General features: G+C 43.3%; 1 protein-coding gene across 14 annotated transcripts in view; it reads right to left on the bottom strand.

Moving 5' to 3' along the window:
• The window catches only part of GARNL3 (GTPase activating Rap/RanGAP domain like 3), a 62247-nt gene extending 43835 nt beyond the window's left edge, over nucleotides 1–18412 (bottom strand). For 11 of the 14 annotated variants that reach the window (XR_010826010.1, XM_066980463.1, XM_048050950.2 and 8 more), the window contains exons 1-3: nucleotides 18290–18412; nucleotides 15986–17075; nucleotides 882–951 (exon numbers count right to left, since the gene is read on the bottom strand). Coding sequence is in view for 13 of the 14 variants with exons in the window: in XM_066980463.1 (XP_066836564.1) it covers nucleotides 882–951; nucleotides 15986–16059 (144 nt within the window). In the remaining variant the exon portion in view is untranslated. Of the gene's footprint in view, nucleotides 1–881; nucleotides 952–8342; nucleotides 8522–15645; nucleotides 15845–15985; nucleotides 17076–18289 lie in introns of those variants that run through there. The other 3 variants (XM_048050943.2, XM_048050954.2, XM_013188731.3) reach the window with 2 other exon arrangements.
• Nucleotides 18413–18742: the final 330 nt, after the last annotated feature.

Genomic DNA, 18742 nt, shown 5'->3' with positions numbered 1-18742 from the left:
GTGTTTCACTTGCCTGTTTGATTAAAATACCATCTCTAATACATGGAATGTATGGAAAGTGAAGATAGGTACCTGGTGTTCTTGCAATGAAAATTCCAGAAACTAAGCCACCAACTGAAAGCATTTATATTTATAAATACACAAGCCAAGATCTTGAAAGTACAACCTTAGTTAACAGAACATTAATGATTTCTTCCTGTAGCAACAGAGCTGAAGTTTACTTTTTGTGCCCCTCCACGCTTACGTAGATTTTATTATGACTTCGTATACAGTGATACTATTTTAACTCCTGACATAGAATAAATAATTCACAGAAAGAATTTCTACATGAGAGAAAAAAAAAAAGTGCTGAGCTAATCTTTGAAGAAAATTCAGAAAAACTAGCAGATTTCAGGAAACAGATTTTTCAATATTCTTATGTTGCCTAGTTCTTTTAATTTTACACCCTTTCCCACTACTCAGGGGCAAGTACACATAAAATGACATACACACGCCAACACATGAGCACGGATACAGTTTTTAACTCTGATCACCACAAATGCTTCATCAAATATAGCCCTAATATTTCACAATCTTCAGCTTATAGAGGGGAAAAAATGCTCAATTTCCATCTTCCTGAATCAACTGGGGTAAACAGGGTATTTATATAATATTTTCTGTCACATTAAGATGAAAGATTCATAAATAAGGTTGTAAAAAGATTTCCTAGCACACATCTAATTCAGGTAATTGGCAGCCTCTTTTTATTACTCTAAAATTTTCAAGTCCCGCTTAGAAAGCACATCTTCCAAACTAAATTCGAATTTTTACCTGGAAATGAAAAGGATTTGCACTTTGCGTTATAAGGTGTTTAAATTAAAGGATGGGCAAAGTAAACTTACAAGCTCCACAGATCCATAGTGCTTTCTGCTAAACTCTCCACGTCTGCAACCCAGATCTTCAGAGACAGAGCTGGAATAGAAACACTTCATCAGTATACACAGTCAATTAGCCTTGGAACTCCTGCAACACTATATGCTGCCATTAACAAATATCATTCCTGCTGAACGAGGTTTGCAGTGCATAAGCTCGTTACTGCAATGAACACTCCTTACAATGTGCTCAATCTAGCCATTGCAGTCTGGTGTTCGTACTACCAGCCAAAGGAAAAGAAATGTCTGTGTCTTGACTGAAAGCAAAAACTACGATTAAATATCTAGTCATGATGGAACCAACAGAGAGTTCCAAATGTCTACGCTTAATAAACTTTGCTTAGTATGTTGCTGTGTGTTTTTTTTCTCCAGAAAGTCTCTCTTTAGACTACACACAATTAAATTAAACAATTATTTCAATTCAAAAGCAGAAAGAAGGAACGGTATTTCATAGATTTCCCCCTCCCATAACACTGACAAAAATAAAATTGTCAGGTAAGCAAAGGGAAGCCTCGAACACCACGTTCAAAATCTACATGCATTATTGCTTATAATTTTATACCATCATGTCCCATTAAGCACATCAGCATGTGTTTCATGAGCTCAAAACAGACGGCAAATACCTCTGCTAGCTATAAACACCAAGCCTCTCAAATTTGTAATGGAAGGCTTAGCGGTAGATGTTACAAATACAAGCTAAATAAAGATTTAGATGCAAATATAAAATAAACCTTTATTACCTCATCTAGCAGCTGAGAAGGCTATCAACTAAGTAACTCCATCATATTCCAAACTCACAGTTCACCACTATGTCAGCCCTAATGAAGATAACGCCTTTTTTTCACATTAAAATTAAATGGCAGTAACCCACCAACCAGCAATAAGGGATTAAATTTTCTGAGAATGATAAGTACCGTAAGTTGTAACATTACATCAGTACAAAAAGAAATACTTGAATTTTAATTCAACACCCTCATACTTGGTTCTTGAGTGTAAGAGATACTGTGACACTGGAACCCTGAAATATCTTGATTTAAACAGCTTTTCCATTTGGATTTGTACTTATAGGTACTCAGAATTTATTAAACATGATTCATTAATTCTTAGTTCTGTTTATTTGGATTCCATGTCTTCAAACAAGGAAGAACAATACAAACAAGACATATCTAACAAAACTTTAAAACTCACGAAAATAATTCAAGTGCTTGCTATTGGTGTATAAGAAAGGGTAATAAGAGTAATAATAAGATTTACATAAATTACAAATGAGCCACAACAGGAGTCAGTTCCAATGAGTAAGACTACTTCAGGATGCTACATATTAATGCTGCAGAGATAACAAAATCAATTGCTAAAAAAAAGCTTCAAAAATAAAATATAAAAAGAGCATTCAAAGAACATCTTGGGTTGGAAAGGACCTTTAAGATCATCCCGTTCCAACCCCCATGTAATGGTCACGGATGCCACCCACTCGATCAGTTGCCCAGGGCCTCGTCCAACCTGGTCTTGAGCACCTCCAGAGATAAGGCATCCACAACTTCTCTGGGCAACCTGTTCCAGTGCCTCACCACCCTCCAAGTAAAGAATTTCCTTCTAACCTCTGATCTAAATCTCCCCTCTTTTAGTTTAAAGCCATTCCCCCTTGTCCTGTCATTATTTGACAAAGCAAAAACTTGCTCTTTTTTTTTTTTTTTTTTTTAAATAAGTCCCCTTTAAGTACAGAAAAGCTGCAAAAAGGTCATCCCAGAGCCTTCTCTTCTTTAGGCTCAACATCCCCAGCTCTCTCAGCTTTTCTTCACAGGAGAGGTGCTCCAGCCCTCTGATCAGCTTTCTGGCCCTCCTCTGGACTCACTGTAACAGGTCCACATCCTTCCCGTGCTGCGGGCCCCAGATATAGATGCAGTACGCCAAGTGGGGTCTCACAAGGGCAGAGTAGAGGGGGACAATCCCCTCCCGTAACCGGCTGGCCACTCCGCTGTTGATGCAGCCCAGGATGCAGTTGGCCTTCTGGCCTGCAAGCACACACTGCTGGCTCATGTCAAACTTTTTGTCCACTAGAACTCCCGAGTCCTTCTCTGCAAGGCTGCTCTCAATGAGTTCTTCTTCCAGTCTGTCCTCGTGTCTGGGATTGCCCTGACCCAGGTGCAGCACTTTGCACTTAGACTTAGCTCATCCAGGTCCCTTTGGATGGCATCCGTTCCCTCTTTGGTATCAACTGCACCACTCAGCTTGGTGTCATTGCAAATTTGTCGAGGGTGTACTCGATCCTTCTGTCTATGTTGTTGATAAAGATAGTAAACAGTACCAGTCCTAGAACGGACCATTGAGGGACATCACTCATCAACAGACTCCACCTGGACATGGAGCCATTGACCACCACTCTCTGGGTGCGACCTCCAAGCCAATTCCTTATCCACTGAATGGTCCACCTTTCAAATCTGTATCTCTCCAAGCTGAAGATCAGGATGTCATGTGGGACCGCGTCAAAGGCCTTACAGAAGTCCAGGCAGATGACATCAGTTGGTCTTCCCTTGTCAGCTGATGCAGTCACTCCATTGTAGAAGGCCACCAGATTGGTCAGGCATGATTTACGCTTGGTGAAGCCATGCTGGCTCTCTCAGGTCAACTCTTTGTCTTGCATGTACCTTGACATTGCTTCCAGAAGGATCTTTTCCATGATCTTTCCAGGCACAGAAGTGAGGCTCACTGGTCTGTAGTTCCTCGAGTCCTCCTTCCTACCCTTTTTAAAAATGGGGGTGATGTTTCCAGTTTGGATGTTTCTCCAGTCACCAGGGACTTCACCTGAATGCCAGGACTTTTCAAATATGATGGAAAGAGGCTTGTCAACTTCATCAGCCAGTTCACTCCAGACCCTGGGATGCATGTCATCAGGCCCTATAGACTTGTACTTGTTCAGTTTCATCAGGTGGTCTTGAACCTGCTCTTCGCTTACAGTGGGAGGGTCTTTGCTCCCTCAGCTGTCACCCAGAGGTTCAGGGAAACAAGAGACATGGGAAGTCTGACTAGCAGTGAAGACTGAAGTGAAGTTGTTGAATACCTCAGCCTTCTCCACGTCTGTTGTTACCAGTCCTCACTTCTCATCCATCAGAGGGGGTACACTCTCCTTGGCCTTTCTTTTCTGACCAACATACCTACAGAATCCCCTCTTGTTATTTTTTACATCCCTTGCCAAGCTCGATTCTATCTGTACCTTGGCTTTCTTCATCCCATCCCTGTACATCTGGATAGCATGCCTGTACTCTTCCCAGGCCACATGTCCCTGCTTCCACTGACTGTGCATTTCCTTCTAGCACCTCAGTTTGACCAGCAGGTCCTTGCACAGCCATCCTGGTTTTCTGCCCTCCTTGTTCACTTTCTTACACAGGGCGATAGAGAGTTCTTCCTTACATCCTTAAAGAGTTGCCAGCTCTATTCAGCTACTTTATCCTTCAGGACAGCGTTCCAGGGGATCTAATCCACTAGGTCTTTAAATAGCCTAAAGTTTGCTCTTTAGAAGTTCAGGGTCCTGACTTTTCTCTTTGCCAGGCCCATATTCCTCAAGATCACAAGCTCAACCAGGGCACGGTCTCTGCATCCCAGACTGCCTCCAATCCTAACCTCTTTATTGAGTTTGTCTGCATTGATAATCGGAAATTCAAAAAATAAACATTATATAACTAAGAAATGGTATACATATACAACACAAGTGCACTAATGTAACAAGGGTACAGGTTGTCAAGGTAAAGGAGGGCAAAATTGAAAGCAAAACTGAATATAAAAATGTAATGCATATATTAATGTATATGCCTATATGCCTGGCAACCCAGGTAAAGAGCCTGGGAAGTAACGTCCAAAATACGGAGACCAGATCAGACTACACTTCAACAACAAATACTGCACTAACATTTCCCAACTAGAAAGTCACAACAAAACAAAGTGAGGTGCAGAGTAAATTCAAATGTAAATTTTTTTTTTTCCAACATGGAATAGGTGATTGTCCTCCATATGATCAGCTGCATGCAACACCGCTTCTAGCAATATTCTGGAGGTCAACTAGCCCAAAGAACGGTTCACCATGAAGACTCCCTGATTTCCATGACAGAGTAGATGTTGAAGGAGACCAGCTGATACATAAACTTACATTTTACCTGCACTTGCAAATACAAAAGCTCTTCATGGCTGGTGTGATTCTTTACTCCAGATTCTCAAAAACAAACAAACAAAGAAAAACACAATCTAGACAATCCCAGTACAGTTATTTGATTTTTTTTTTAAGCATTTCCATAATGACAAGCAATAAAATAGCTACCTTTAGGAGGCACTGTAAAGTACTGGGTACATCTCATGTTATATCAGTTTTGCTTGCCACAGAATGACAGGGAGCAGTGCTGCGTTAGAGTTCTGTCACTGCATGATAGACACAATGATAAGCAGAAAACAGCCAGCAGCAGTATATATAAAACAATGAAGAGTTAGCACTGTTGCTTTCTGCAAGAACATCGGCAGAGGCTTTGCACCACTCATCATTGGATCTTGGTAAGAGTTACTGCAATACCACTGCCAACCTCCAACGCAACCCCATGGTCACAGAGATGCATGTCAATACAGGTGAAAAAAAAGGAACTGATATGCATGCATGCCTTGTGAGGCATTCTAACCCGAATACCTAAGATCTAACCCTACTAAGGGTATAGTAGAGACTCCCAGATGCAGTGAGAGTGGTGGGCATATTCATCAAATTATGCAGAGGAGAACCCCAAGAGCAAGTGTGTTTAATGGGAGAAAAAAATCTATTTTCTCAGACCATGAGATACGGATGGAAAACACAGACAAGCTTAGAAAAAACAAAGAACAGCTTATACACCAAAAATGTTCACGCTCCTATCCCCTCCACAAACTATTGTCACATAATTTAAGAAAATACATTGTCCCACCACAAATGACACCTTTCAATACCAAAGACATTTCTCTGATGCTTTTTCTTTCACTGAGGAATTTCTGCTGCTGAAGAAGGGTAAGAAATTAAGCATCAATAGTTTCAATTCATCAGTCTTACATATACTCACAATAATGAACAGAGATTATTTTTTCCACCCATAAAAAATGTAGAAATTAAAATTAATGTAGCACAACATTTTTGAAAATAGGCGTATAAACACAATCATGCATTCCATGTTCAAATGCATGTACAATATAAGCTGCAAACAGTAGAACAGAGTAGTTCATTTGGAAGGGACCTACAAAGACCACCAAGTCCAACTGCCTGACCACTTCAGGGCTACCCAAAAGTTAAAGCATATTATTGAGGGCATTGTCCAAATGCCTCGAACACTGACAGGAATGGGGCATCAACCACCTCTCTAGGAAGCCTGTTCCAGTTTTTGATCACCCTCAGGCTAAAGACTTTTTTCCTAACATCCAGTGTGAACCTCCCCAGCACAGCTTTGTGCTGCTGCCCCACGTCCTGCCATCAGTTATCAGGGAGCAGAGACAGGCACCTCTCTCTGCATGTTCCCTCCTCCGGGAGAGTCCCTTCCTCAGGAGAGCAATGAGATCGCCTCTGTCTTTTTTTCTCCAGACAAGACAAACCAAGTATCCGCAGCCTCTCCTCACAAGACAAGCCTTCCAGCCCTTTTACTAGCTTTGTTGCCCTCCTCTGGATGCATTCAAGTATCTTAATATTCTTTTTTTATTGTGGAGCACAGAACTGCACACAATATTCAAGATGAAGCTGCACCGATGCTAAATATAGTAGGAGCATCACTTCTTTTGACCAGCTGGCTATGCTGTGTTTAATGCATCCCAAAATGCAGTTTGCCCTCTTGGCTGCCAGGGCACACTGCTGACTCATGTTGAACCTGCTGTCGACCAGCACCCCCAGATCTCTTTCTGCTGAGCTGCTCTACAGCCATTCATCTCCCATTGTGTACTTCTGATCAGCATTACTCCATTCCTGGTGCAGCATCTAGCTTTCACCTTTGTTGAATTTCATGCCATTGCTCCGATCTACCTAGATCCCTCTGCTTCTCGCCTTTCCAGAGTCAACAGCATCTCCCAGTTTAGTACTGTCAGCAAACTTGCTAAGTATGCATTCAACTCCTGCATCTAGACCATTGCTAAAAATGTTAAACAGATCTGTTACTGTAGTGACAGTTTGCTCAACATACTTATTCTATGAATGGCAAATAAGTTCTTTAACAATCTGTGCAAACAAGACCGATTTTTTTCCCAAACAACTTCCAGAGAGAATAGGATCAAAACATAAATAAAAAAGAACTCCCCATGCTCACCACTACATACATAAGTGCACAGCTCAGCGACAGTTTCCACTAGTGTTTTAGTATTAATAGTCTTGTCCTTCTGCATCCTGAATCAAAATACCCAAAATATACCTAACTTCCACACACTATCAGTCCTTTTGAAATCAGAATTATACATAAAAGCTTTTCTTTTTAATTTTCTTCACCGGATCACATCCTTCCTCAGTCCTGACCTGACCTACACTACAAAAACACTAGTGTTCCAGTTATGACAATTTAAAAAATAGTTTTCATGGCATTAAGATGAATTGCCAGCACTGAAATAGTAATGTTAGTTTACCAGTGGCTCATATCTGTTTAATAAGTTAGAATTTACTTTTATTGTAAAGTGCTTTAATACAGACAAGCCCTTATTCCAATGGAAAACAAACAAACAAACCAGTTTAAACCCATTTGTACACTAGCAGGATATATTCCATTTCCCTCACCCATTTATTTGGGAACACAGGTTCCTACAAACTTCAACAGTCCTGAAAGTCAAATGGCAAAGCAAGTTTCCACATATCGGATAATCTAAACTTAAGCACGTGATTTTAGTATCCTAGTGTCACGTCAAAAGTTTTGTGGTTTAGGACTTTGACACCTGAGAGCAATTCACCAGGGAGAGGTGGGGGGAGAACAGCGGCAGAAAGGGGTGAGCTTGCACACTGCACCTGTTTGATTACAAGGCCTGCACGCCTCTTCAGCTCTCCTATTTCCATACCATCTAGATCATTACTTGTTAGCCCTTTGACATATCGTAGCTGTTAATCTATTTTCATTGAACAGGTAGGCACGGGTACAAACACGCTAGGCAGACGAGTAATCGCACAGTTACTTTCCCAGTGATACCTGCCTGCACGAGCACGACGCTGAACAGGCTGAGAAATCCACCCCGGGGACACCACATCTGGCCCTGCTCACGCCAGCGGCGACGGTCCCTGAGGGAGGCGGCCGCCGCTCCGGGACTCACACCGCTCCGCCGCCCGGGGGCCGGCCCGGCACCGCCCCTCCGGCCCCCACACGCAGGGTCCCAGCCGGTGCAATTACGGTACCGTCCGACCGCCATCGACAGCGCAGGCCCACGCCGCGCCCCACCCGAGATCAGCCCCCGCCTCCCTGGCCCCGGTACCGCTGAGTGAGGCCGAGGAGCCGACTGGAGACCGCCTCTGCGCTTCTCAGTTCCATGCGTGCGGAGGCCTCACCGCTCCTGCGTCGCTTCCGCGGTTTCGTCCCGCTCGGGAGAGACGACGAGAGCTCCCCTCACACATCCCGCTGCCCTGGCGCGCAGGCACGGCGCGCCAGCCGCTCAGCTGCCGCGCCGCCGCGAGGCACGCCGGGAGCTGTAGTCCCAAGAGCGAGCGGCCCGTCCTCCGCAGCCGGGAGCTGGCTACACGAGGGGAACAAACGGGCCCCGCGGGTCACCGGGCTCCTCCACAGACGGGGGCCTCCTGCGGCCCCTCCACACACAGACAGGGGCCAGGCTCGCGGCAGCACTCCGTGCGAACTCTGTCTTGGTAAACGCGGGACGTAGAGAAGCAGGCTCCTGTAGAGTCGTTTTCTCAGAGCTGGTTGCTATTTAATAGGAGCAAAACACCGAGGAAAACATTCCGCACAGCAATACTCTTTAGCCAGCTCACTGTCTGCTTCTGGTTTCTGCTGCATCCTAGAAGCCAGGCTTAATCTGGCTACTGTTATATCAGTAAAGGCACATAAAAAGGTCTTCTCAGCCTGCCTGGCTACAGCTCAAACACTTCAGAAGTGCAGTCATCTCACAGACTATTCTGTCATGTTCAAACACAACCAGCCAGCCATCAGGGCAAAACCTTACTGGGGACAGAATGGCAGCTCTATCCAGTATTACTTCATTCACAAAGTTGAAAATTCAGACAGCACATGCACAGAATCTTTGGTTTTGCTAGCTGGCACCAGACCACTTCATTGCAATTGAGCCTTCAACAAGCCCTGCACGCCTTTAAGAGTCTAACACAAACCAAATGGGAAACACTTTCAAGCGTGTGAAGCTCTTCTCCCTGCTTTCTCCTTTAATGTAGATACATGCTATTGTTCTCTATCTTTCCAAGAGGTAAACATAGTCAATGCTTATCACCTTCACATCACGAATCTACGCATGACAACGTGACATAAAGTACTTTGACCATGTGAAGACTTATTTTAAAACTTTTCAGTAGGAGTTGAAACCAGTATTGAAATCAACCATTATGACTAAAGATGAAACAGTTCTTTGCTAGAGTAACAACTTGTATCTCAAGTAATTTAACTTCCATGGCTGTACTCTGTTTACACCAACTCCTTCAATAATTTCAATGGCTCGCATGTTTTGTAACAAACTTAAGTGCACTACTGTGTATTATGAAATACCACAGCCATCCAGGTAGTAAACTGTAATGAATTATTACATGATGTAATCGTGTGTATATTCTTAGCTTTCTTTACAACCATTACCATGAAATTGCAACTTCAGGTAACATACTAAAACTTTGAGGTTTGATTTTAATGAAAAGCTACCCTAGTGTTAAGAAATTCAATTTCCAGAATTCATATTGTTCTGAGTCTCTCTGCTTACTGTGTCAGCCACCAGAAAATTAATTTGGATCTTCTATAAGCAAAGTTTACAACATTTTGACACCTGAGGATAGCTTCATAATACAAGCTTCTGGCAGCAATGCTGTCTAAGTAAGTCTGCATCCTCCACCAGTAACTTACTCTTCCTTCTATGTCACAGCATTACCCCTCACTATTAATTCTGATAAGGTGTGTTTAAGGAGCCACACTACCAGCTACTCAATAAAAGGGGGAGGAAGGGGGAGGAAGCCTTCCAAAAAAAGGTAGAGAGACTCTTTTGTTATACAAGGAATTAATGGAACACAGTTGGACTGTGAGTTTAATGGTAGATTAATACGAGCAAACTGCAAGCATGAATAAAGTGATAAAATGCAATTGGAACCCAGCTTGCCTTTATTCTGAACCTCACATCATCATGTAGGACCACCTACAAGTTACATGTCCAACAGCTGCTCAGTTTGGCAGGTGGCTCCTGAGGTCCAAATAAAAAATAAAATAAAATTGCATCCACTCATCCATCTCCTCACACAAAACTGGCTGTTATTACTAGAGAAGCATGTATCAGTGCCAAGGTAGTTTTCAACCTCTGAAAGTCAATGTAGAAAGGGCAAACTGCAGGCAGTTGATGGCTGCATCTAAGTCTGGAACATGATGCTCGGTGAATAAAATTTAAATATACTTACATACTTTTTATTTTCTTTGTTTTGATCCCCAATGCTAAAACAGAGCAAGAATTCCATGCATGGAGCACTCTTGGAGTAACATCTCTTCATGCTTTCTCCTGCACACTTTTTTCCTCATATATGTAATTATAGCATGTCATAATTCTTTCAGATAGACATAATGCTATCAAATTTAAATCAGTAACATTTAATAATTTGGAGAGTAATCTCCCCTCACTATCTATACTATTGTGATTTTACTCAATATTAAATGTATAAACATGACAGCAGCACCTTGACAAACCTTCAAAGCTAACAGGAGACAGAAATCTGCACCTTACCAACTACAACTTTCTTTTAAAAAAGTGCATCTAAAACTTATGTCTACAGGCAAGAAACTACAAGATAACTGGTTAAGTACTGCAAACAAGTCTTCATACTAGTTAACTGTAAAAGTTGCTTTTGTTATTAAAGGATTACCCCCCATGTATTGAAAAGATCTTCCAGTTTTGAACATCAATGGAAATAATTGATACTAGTCTTGTAACGTTAAACATTGTAAAGAATAATTCACTTGTTTGCAGACTATGTGTATAGAGTCCATTACATCGTAACTTCAATGTCAGAACACAAATCCAACCACTTACCACAAACAAGTTTATTGCAAACCTAAATTAATATATTCCACATGCCAGCTGAAAGTAATTTTCACCTAATATAACAGGAAACTTAAGACTGACTGCCTGTATACTGAGAAACACCCTAATAGACAAGAAAAGGCATACCCAGTAAAACAGCTTCAAGGGATCTTCCATGTTAGAGAAGCAAAAATATTTACTGGAGAAAAACAAACAAGCAAACAAACAAACAACAACAAAAAACTATTACCCCTCCTCAGCATTTTGTACTAAACCACAAAATATTCGTTCTCTATGAATACGTGGACTGCTTTAGAAGCTTGCCGTAAGTGAAGCTTCATTTCTCTTGCTCCTTCAGAAGAACCTACTTCTATGGAAGTAATGAAACAGAAAGAACCTACTACTTAATGTATTTAATTTTCACTTTGACGCAGTTGTCATTTACCCTATTCCTCTTCCCTTCTAAGCACTAGGTATAAAACAGAGTAAAAAAGAACACATGCATGCATTCAAATGTAAGTATTTGCTTTGCAGTGCCCCACTGTCATCCTGAAAAAGTAATACCAAAACACGACCACCTCTCTTTCAAACAGAAAAGAAACAACACCTACTTTTGCACAGACCTTAGAAACTACAACAAGGCTGAAGATTCTCACTTCAGTTTTTCAGACTGAGCTTTTTCCTCAATCAACTCCTTCCTAAGAAGGTCTTCTGAAATGAAAAGCCTGAGTAAGTTCTGGGCCTGCGTTACACCACACTGAAGTCCAAAAGCATGCCAAAATTCCAGCCAGAGTGGAATGCAAACACAGACCCTCTGCATGAGAAAGAACAGCACATCAGATTTCTGTAGCATGCTATCATTTCAATGCTGTAATAAATCTTAAACATGATAAAAACACAATATTCTTTGCACAAAGGGCTTCCTCCCTTACAACACGCTGTCAGTAATTCTTTTCCTATTTTTTAAACAATAAGCACACAGAGGTGGAACTAGGAAAGGTTACTTGGATGCTGCCTAATAAGATGTGGGATTCCTGTTGGCAGCTTATAGCAACGATAGATGCTTCTTATTCTGTTGCAGGATGCAGCATGTCTCTGCAGTAACAGGCTGGCAGAGACACAAAGAACTGCTTTTGCTTTATTTGTAATTGCTGCTGACTGTTTGCCAAGTTTCTCCCTATACTCCCTCAAAAAGAAATATTTATACACACAGAAATGGATTTTCTAAGCACATGTAGTGATAAACAGAGAGAGAATATTTTAAAACAGGCCAGACAAATGAGCCCACAATGTATGATTTAAAGAAGACCCACAATGTATGATTTAAAGAAGAAAGTCTGAGAAATAGAATTATGGGCATATTAGGAAAAAGAAGTGATTTACTTTATATGGCATGGTAATAAACCTGAAGAAAAGTATAAATCAAAATGACCCCCTACTTTTTCTGTTTAATTTCCAGAGTTACATCTCCTTTAATCTGCTTCTGCCTTTATAACAGCATTCCATTTTGTATGATTTATATAACGATAAATGAAGGGCTTAATTCACCAGACTTGTGGTATCTGTACTGTCAGCAATTTCAAATAGTGCTATACTTCTCCTAAAACACTGTACTGGTTCTGGCTGGGATAGAGTTAACTTTCCCTGCAGCAGCCCATACAGTGCTGTGCTCTGCATGTGTAGCTAGAACAGAATTGGTATCACACCAGTGTGGTGTCTACTGCTGAGCAATACTGGCACAGAATCAGGACTCCCTCTAACCCCCCAAGAGCCAGCAGGCTGCAGGTGGGCAAGAGGTGGGGCGGGAACATCACCAGGGCAGCTGACCTAAACCAACCAAAGGTATATTCCATGCCATATGATGTCACAGTCAGTAATAAAAGGTGAAAAAAGGAAGGGGAGGGGAGAGGTGGGCTCTCGTGAAAATGTCTGTCCTCCCGAACAACAATCCTAGGCACATTGAGGCCCTGCTTCAAGGACATAGTGGTCAAACATTGCTCATTGGCGGGAAGTAGAGAGCTATTTTTTTCCTCTGTGCTTCCACACAGCCTTTTCTTTTTCTTTTTTTTTCCCTTTCCCCCTTTTCCTTTACTCTTTAGTTAAATTATTTAATTAATAATAATTTCCCCTTAATAATTATTTTTCCTTTAATTAAATTATCCTTATCTCAACCCATGAGCTGTTTTTTTTTTTCCTTTTCTTCTTCCCCCTCCTAAGAAGAGGAGGGGGAGTGAGAGCGCAGTTGTGGTGGAGTTCAGCTGCCTAGCAAGGTAAAACCACCACAAACACAGTCTTCATTACTTTTGTTATAGCCTTGTGAAACAAATCTTACTCTTTAACCAACTTTAGGACAGATGAGATCCTCAGCATTTTGCAGACACGGAAAATACTTTGGAAGGGATTGCAGACTCTTATATAGGAATATAGCTGGTACATCTCAACCTGACAAGTAATGATACTAGCAGGATTTCAAAACAACTCTATCAGTCCATTTTATCTCCTTGGCTTTCCACAAAGAGCATAAATACGCTTTTAGTGACACCTTTAAAGGATGAACGTTCCCTTTATAGCCACACCACTTAGTAACTCTCTGCTGGTGATGCACCTCACATCTTCTGAAGCAAGCAGAACAAAATACTTACATAATATAAAGGATCCAGGAAGAGAACTGATGTTCCATTTCCTTTTATTAGATGAAATCAAAATCACTCATCTTTTCCACAACCAAATTGGTACGAAGACATCTAGAAGCAAAGTTCTGAAAAGCAGGCTAAGCCGCAAATACTGAAGTTTTGGTGTTTTATTTATTTATTTTTAAATGTTTGCAAAATAAATAATGAGGTCTTGAAAACTCTGGGCTAGAGTAAGGTGGCTCAAAATATAATTAAGTCCACATAACCAGCATTTTCTGTGTCATCCATTTTGAACCTTCAAATGCAGTTAGCCAACTAGGAACAGCAGTCATAATGACAGGTAGAAATCAGACCACTTGGATCTTGACCAGAAGGTTTGCATTGGCTTCCAGCCATAAACATTCTTAGCGCACAGCCAAACTTTACTCACTATTACTACTTCCAAGCTTGCCCCTTCACACTGTCTATTCAATGGACCTGTGCAGACCTGAAGTGGCAGAAGTTGACCTGGGCAAGTTTGAGATTCTACACTCTTCTATAATCCCTGTCTCTGAAGGCTCACCCAGCATGCATGCAAACCAACCATATAACATGAGAGTCAAAGTACTTCAGTTAAGCTCCTGAACTAGCTATATCTCCAAACTTATATATCTATATATGCATATATATATATATATATATATGCATACATGGCAATGGATCCAGAGGAGCAGACTCATCTGCTTCCTAGTACCCTGCTGTATGTTGATCATTTATGGGATTGTAAAGTTATCACATAATTTCAGTTGCCTACAGAGAGTTTTCTGTGGAGAGTATTCAGTATGCCTACAAGTAGCAGAAACCAGCCAGTTCCAAGTTAGCCAAGGAGACATGAAAGTTTTGCTGCTCCTGATTCAAGACACCCTTCACACTATTATATTAAAATACTGGGCATGCATGGCAACTTCCCTGAAAGCAATGGAATTTATAAGGAAGCTAGATAGCATCATACTGAACACTGAGAAAAAGCCAGTCATCACAGTTTGTGGAGAGAGCAATAAGAGAGAACAGATAAAATACTAATACTGCAGGCGCACTTAAAATACTTAGAAGTAAAGAACCAGAAGAACCACAATAACATTCTCTAAAGCGTATATGGCACCACACAGGCAGGCAGAATCTCAGCAGGAAATGGAATATTTGGTATTCTAGACCAAAAAGTTCTAGAAAAAAAAAGGAGGGGGGTGTCTTGCAATTACACAGCTGGTGCAAAAAATGATGAAAATCCAAACGAAACCCAGTTAATCTGATAAATCCCAAAACAGAACATGAGCTGTTAAAAAAAAAAAAAAAAAAAAGTACAACTGATGAAAATTTTTAAGCAGGCTAATGCACAAAATGTGTAACTTGTAGTGGAAAAAAAGGCCATTATGCTGTATTTTCTTCTAGGAAAAAATGGTATCTTGCACAGGTCGAACTAAGGTAATTATCTTCTAAAATGTACTGAAAACTTTTCAAGATTGACTCAACTCTAGCTATTTTTGCAGACAGCTGGTAAAGCTGGATGTTTCTCTCTCTCTCTATATATAAATTATTCTCAGTAATTAAAATGTTTTAAATACTTCAGCAAAGCAGTGGATAAAGAAAAAAATAAAAGTTTTAAAGAAAACAAGATAACACTTCCTTTTAAAAACATTCTAAATTTCCCACATGAAAAATTCATCTATACATTTCTAGGGACAGTTTTGAATGATCTGTAAAGCAAAATAAAAGGACAAGAATTTCTTTTCCTATAGGCAAGACATTCTTATGTCTCTGAGAATATGTGTGTGCCTACCTATACATACACAAAGACATAAATACCATTGAATACACGTATAGAACCCATACCAAAGAAAACATTGCCTTATCAAGGGCCGGCAGGTTCACCCACAGACCTCATTCGGATGAGTTCTTCATAGATCTTCTGTTTCTCGGTTTATTTTAGACAGATCTCTGAAGGCGTTTTGTCTGTTTTCCCATGTTTCAGAGTCGCCACCAAGCCGGGCAGGCCACCGCCGAACAACGGAGAGAACGTGCGGCTCGCCCGCCCCTCCCAGGCTGGCGGTGCCAGCACCAGCCGGCGCCGCTGCCCTCGGAAAGCCCGGCTGTAGGGCCCGGCACCGCCGCGCCCGGGGCCCGCCCACCGCCCGCGCTGCCGGAGCGGCGGCGCTTCCCGGCACCACCCCGCCGGCCGAGAGCCCGCAGTTCTCGGACGCTCCCGAGCCAGGTAGTTACCAGAGAACTCTCAGAGGCGCCGGGCACCAGCAGCAGCTGGAGGTGAAGCTGTCCGGCGCACCTGAGAAGGGCATCAGGACGCTTCCCGCCGCGGCGCCCCCGCGCTCCCCTCGGTTTCGGATCTGCCCTGCTAACGCAGACCAGGCGAGCGCACGGGGGCGGAGGCCGCCGGCGAGGGTTGCGCTGCGGCCCGGCGCCGCGGCAGCCCGTGTCCCCTCCGCCGCACGCCATGGCGCAGGCCGCGGAGCCCGGGTCCTAGAGCCCGCGGGTCCACCGCGCGGGCCGCAGGGAGGGCGCCGGCGTTGTTTACTAGGCTGCTCGAGCGAGGGACGCGGAGCCCTGCTTCGGTCATTGTCCAGGCCAGGGTCAGTGCCTCAGTAGCTCAGTCCCTCCAGTGTCTCTTGTTTTTAAGAGACCGTCGTTCTCATCCTGTTTTGGCTGGACACAGCTTTATGAGCGGTCTGAAGGTGACCACAAATTTTGCATGCTGTGGCAGTGTTCTCTTTGAAGGAAGGACTAGGGCTGCACCTAATGCAGAAGCATTAGTGGAGAAGGAGTGACAGACAGCTGGGTACAGACAGCTGCGGTGGGCTGTCTTCCTGGCTCTCGGATGAGAGGCACTTTTCTGATGACGGTATGCTGAACACACTGCTCAGGCACTGTGACAGCTGGTTGCTTCACTTTCCTTCTGCCTGTGATGAGTGAGAGGGTGGTTAAGTGAGGAGACTGCTTGTTCCTCCTTTCTGTGTTGGGTGTGTGCATTGTCAGGCCAAGTAGGGGAGACACTTAGCATTGCAGTCTCAGTTTGTGCTGCAGTTTCTGAGGACTGTCATCAACAGAGGGCTGGAGTTAGCTGGGCACCTAAGTGAACTGTCAGACCTTCAGGGCTACTTGACATCCTGGTAATGAAACAGAGCCAGAGAAGGTGACCAAAGTAGCATAGAGTCAGCCTTAATTGTGGCAACCACAGACTAGGGCATAGTTCTGTGGGGGTTGTGCCTGGCCATTTGTTAACTGTTCAGTCTTTTGCAGATGCTGAGGTGTACCCTAACAGTTGAAGGAGTGTCACAGCTGGGAGCTTTGCAGAGACCTGGGGCCAACAAATTATTGTCAGGGATTTAAAGTTTGTGGATGATGTTAGATTGTAAACCCTGATGCCTGATCAGTAAATGAATAAACTATAAACCCAGACAAATACTAAGTCCCACCCAATAAATTAATAAACTATAACCCCTGAGTAAGAAACCCTCAACTACGACCACTGTAAACGATAATTGAAAGACACTGAACCCTCAGTTTTAAGAAATACAAGCACATATGAGGAGGAAAACTGTAGCACTACCGAGCTCTCTTCTGTGACCCGATAATCAAAATTCCATACTGCCAGGCCAAGCATGTCTGTCTTGTCCTCTTTGTTTTTCTCTCTCTCTGTATGTCCTGCTCCCTGTGCCATTCTTTCTCTATTCTTCTTTCCTTCTTCCTGTTCTTTCTCTCTCTTTCCCTCTGTCCTGCTCACTGTCCCTGGTTTGGTTTTCTGTAGGCCACTGTCCCTGTCTTTCTTCCCACTCATTTCTTGTTCTCTTGATTCCTCTGTCCCAATCTGTGTCCCTGTTTCTCTTTGATTCTCTGGCCTTTCTCCTTGCTCTCTATTCCTTCCTATGTCCTGTTCCCTGTTCCCGTTTTGCTCTTCATACCTCTGTCCTGCTCCCTGTCCCTGTTTTTCCTTCCTCCATCTGTCCTGCCACCCATCACTGTTTTTCCTCCTCCATTCCTTGTGGGGTAAAGTTAGCATTCCAGAAGAGAAAGAGAGCTCCGTGCAGCCAGCGCCTGGGGAGCAGCCTCTCCCTCCCCGCCAGCAGGATGGGAGAGCCTCAGGCCAGCCCCGAAGGGCTCCATGGAGGCCACAGACCTCAACATGCCAACAGGGGCTTCTCAGGAGGCAAAGGCCAAGAGCCGTGACACACCCCGATGACAGGGGGTCACGCTGGCTGGGCCAACGGCAGGCAGAAAGCCACTGTGGCCGCAGGAGCAGGGAAACAGACCGCCCCTGCTTACAGGGAGGCCTCGGGGTCTGGCGAGCTCCATCTCCCCCGTGGGTGCGGAGATGCTGCCTCTCGCCCTGCCTACAGGGGGGCTGCACTCTCTGGGCAGCCAGAGGAGCAACGGGCCAAAAGGCCAAAAAGAGTGCAAAGACCCAGCCCTGCTTACAGGGAGGGCGCCCAGCACAAACCAGCCATGCTCTCCCATGACCGCAGCCCCAGTGACAGGGGGTTCCCTTTGCCCTGGCTGCCTTTCTCTTGCCACCTCATCAGTCCTCCGCTCCTCTTGCCTCACAGCTCCACACCAGGACTCTTCTTTCTTCCTCCTGCACCATCGGACGCTGCAAAAAGGAAGGATGATGCCGTGAGACAGGACAAGAGCCAGCTCCTGCAGCTGAAGGATATGGGGATGCCCGCTGCGTCCATTCGTCCTCTTGTTACCACAGTTTTTCCCTGCAAAAATGCTTAGTTTGTCCCCTTCAAGGTACCTCAGATTTTAACCCATAATTGTAATTTCATATCCTCTAACGTTACTGTAGATTTTCCCTCACAAAATGCTTCACTTGTCCCCTTCAACTTACCTGAGATTTTAATCCATAAATGTAGTTTTATATCCTCTTATGTTACCACAGATTTTCCCTCACAAAATGCTCCATTTGTCCCCTTCTAGGTACCCCCGATTTTAACCCATAAATGTATTTGCAGTTTTATATCCTCT

The sequence above is a fragment of the Anser cygnoides genome, chromosome 20 (assembly GCF_040182565.1).
Source record: "Anser cygnoides isolate HZ-2024a breed goose chromosome 20, Taihu_goose_T2T_genome, whole genome shotgun sequence".
NCBI classification, from domain to species: Eukaryota; Metazoa; Chordata; class Aves; order Anseriformes; family Anatidae; genus Anser; species Anser cygnoides.
The sequence above is the reverse complement of the archived record's forward strand: the minus strand, read 5'-3'. Positions and strand labels throughout refer to the sequence as shown.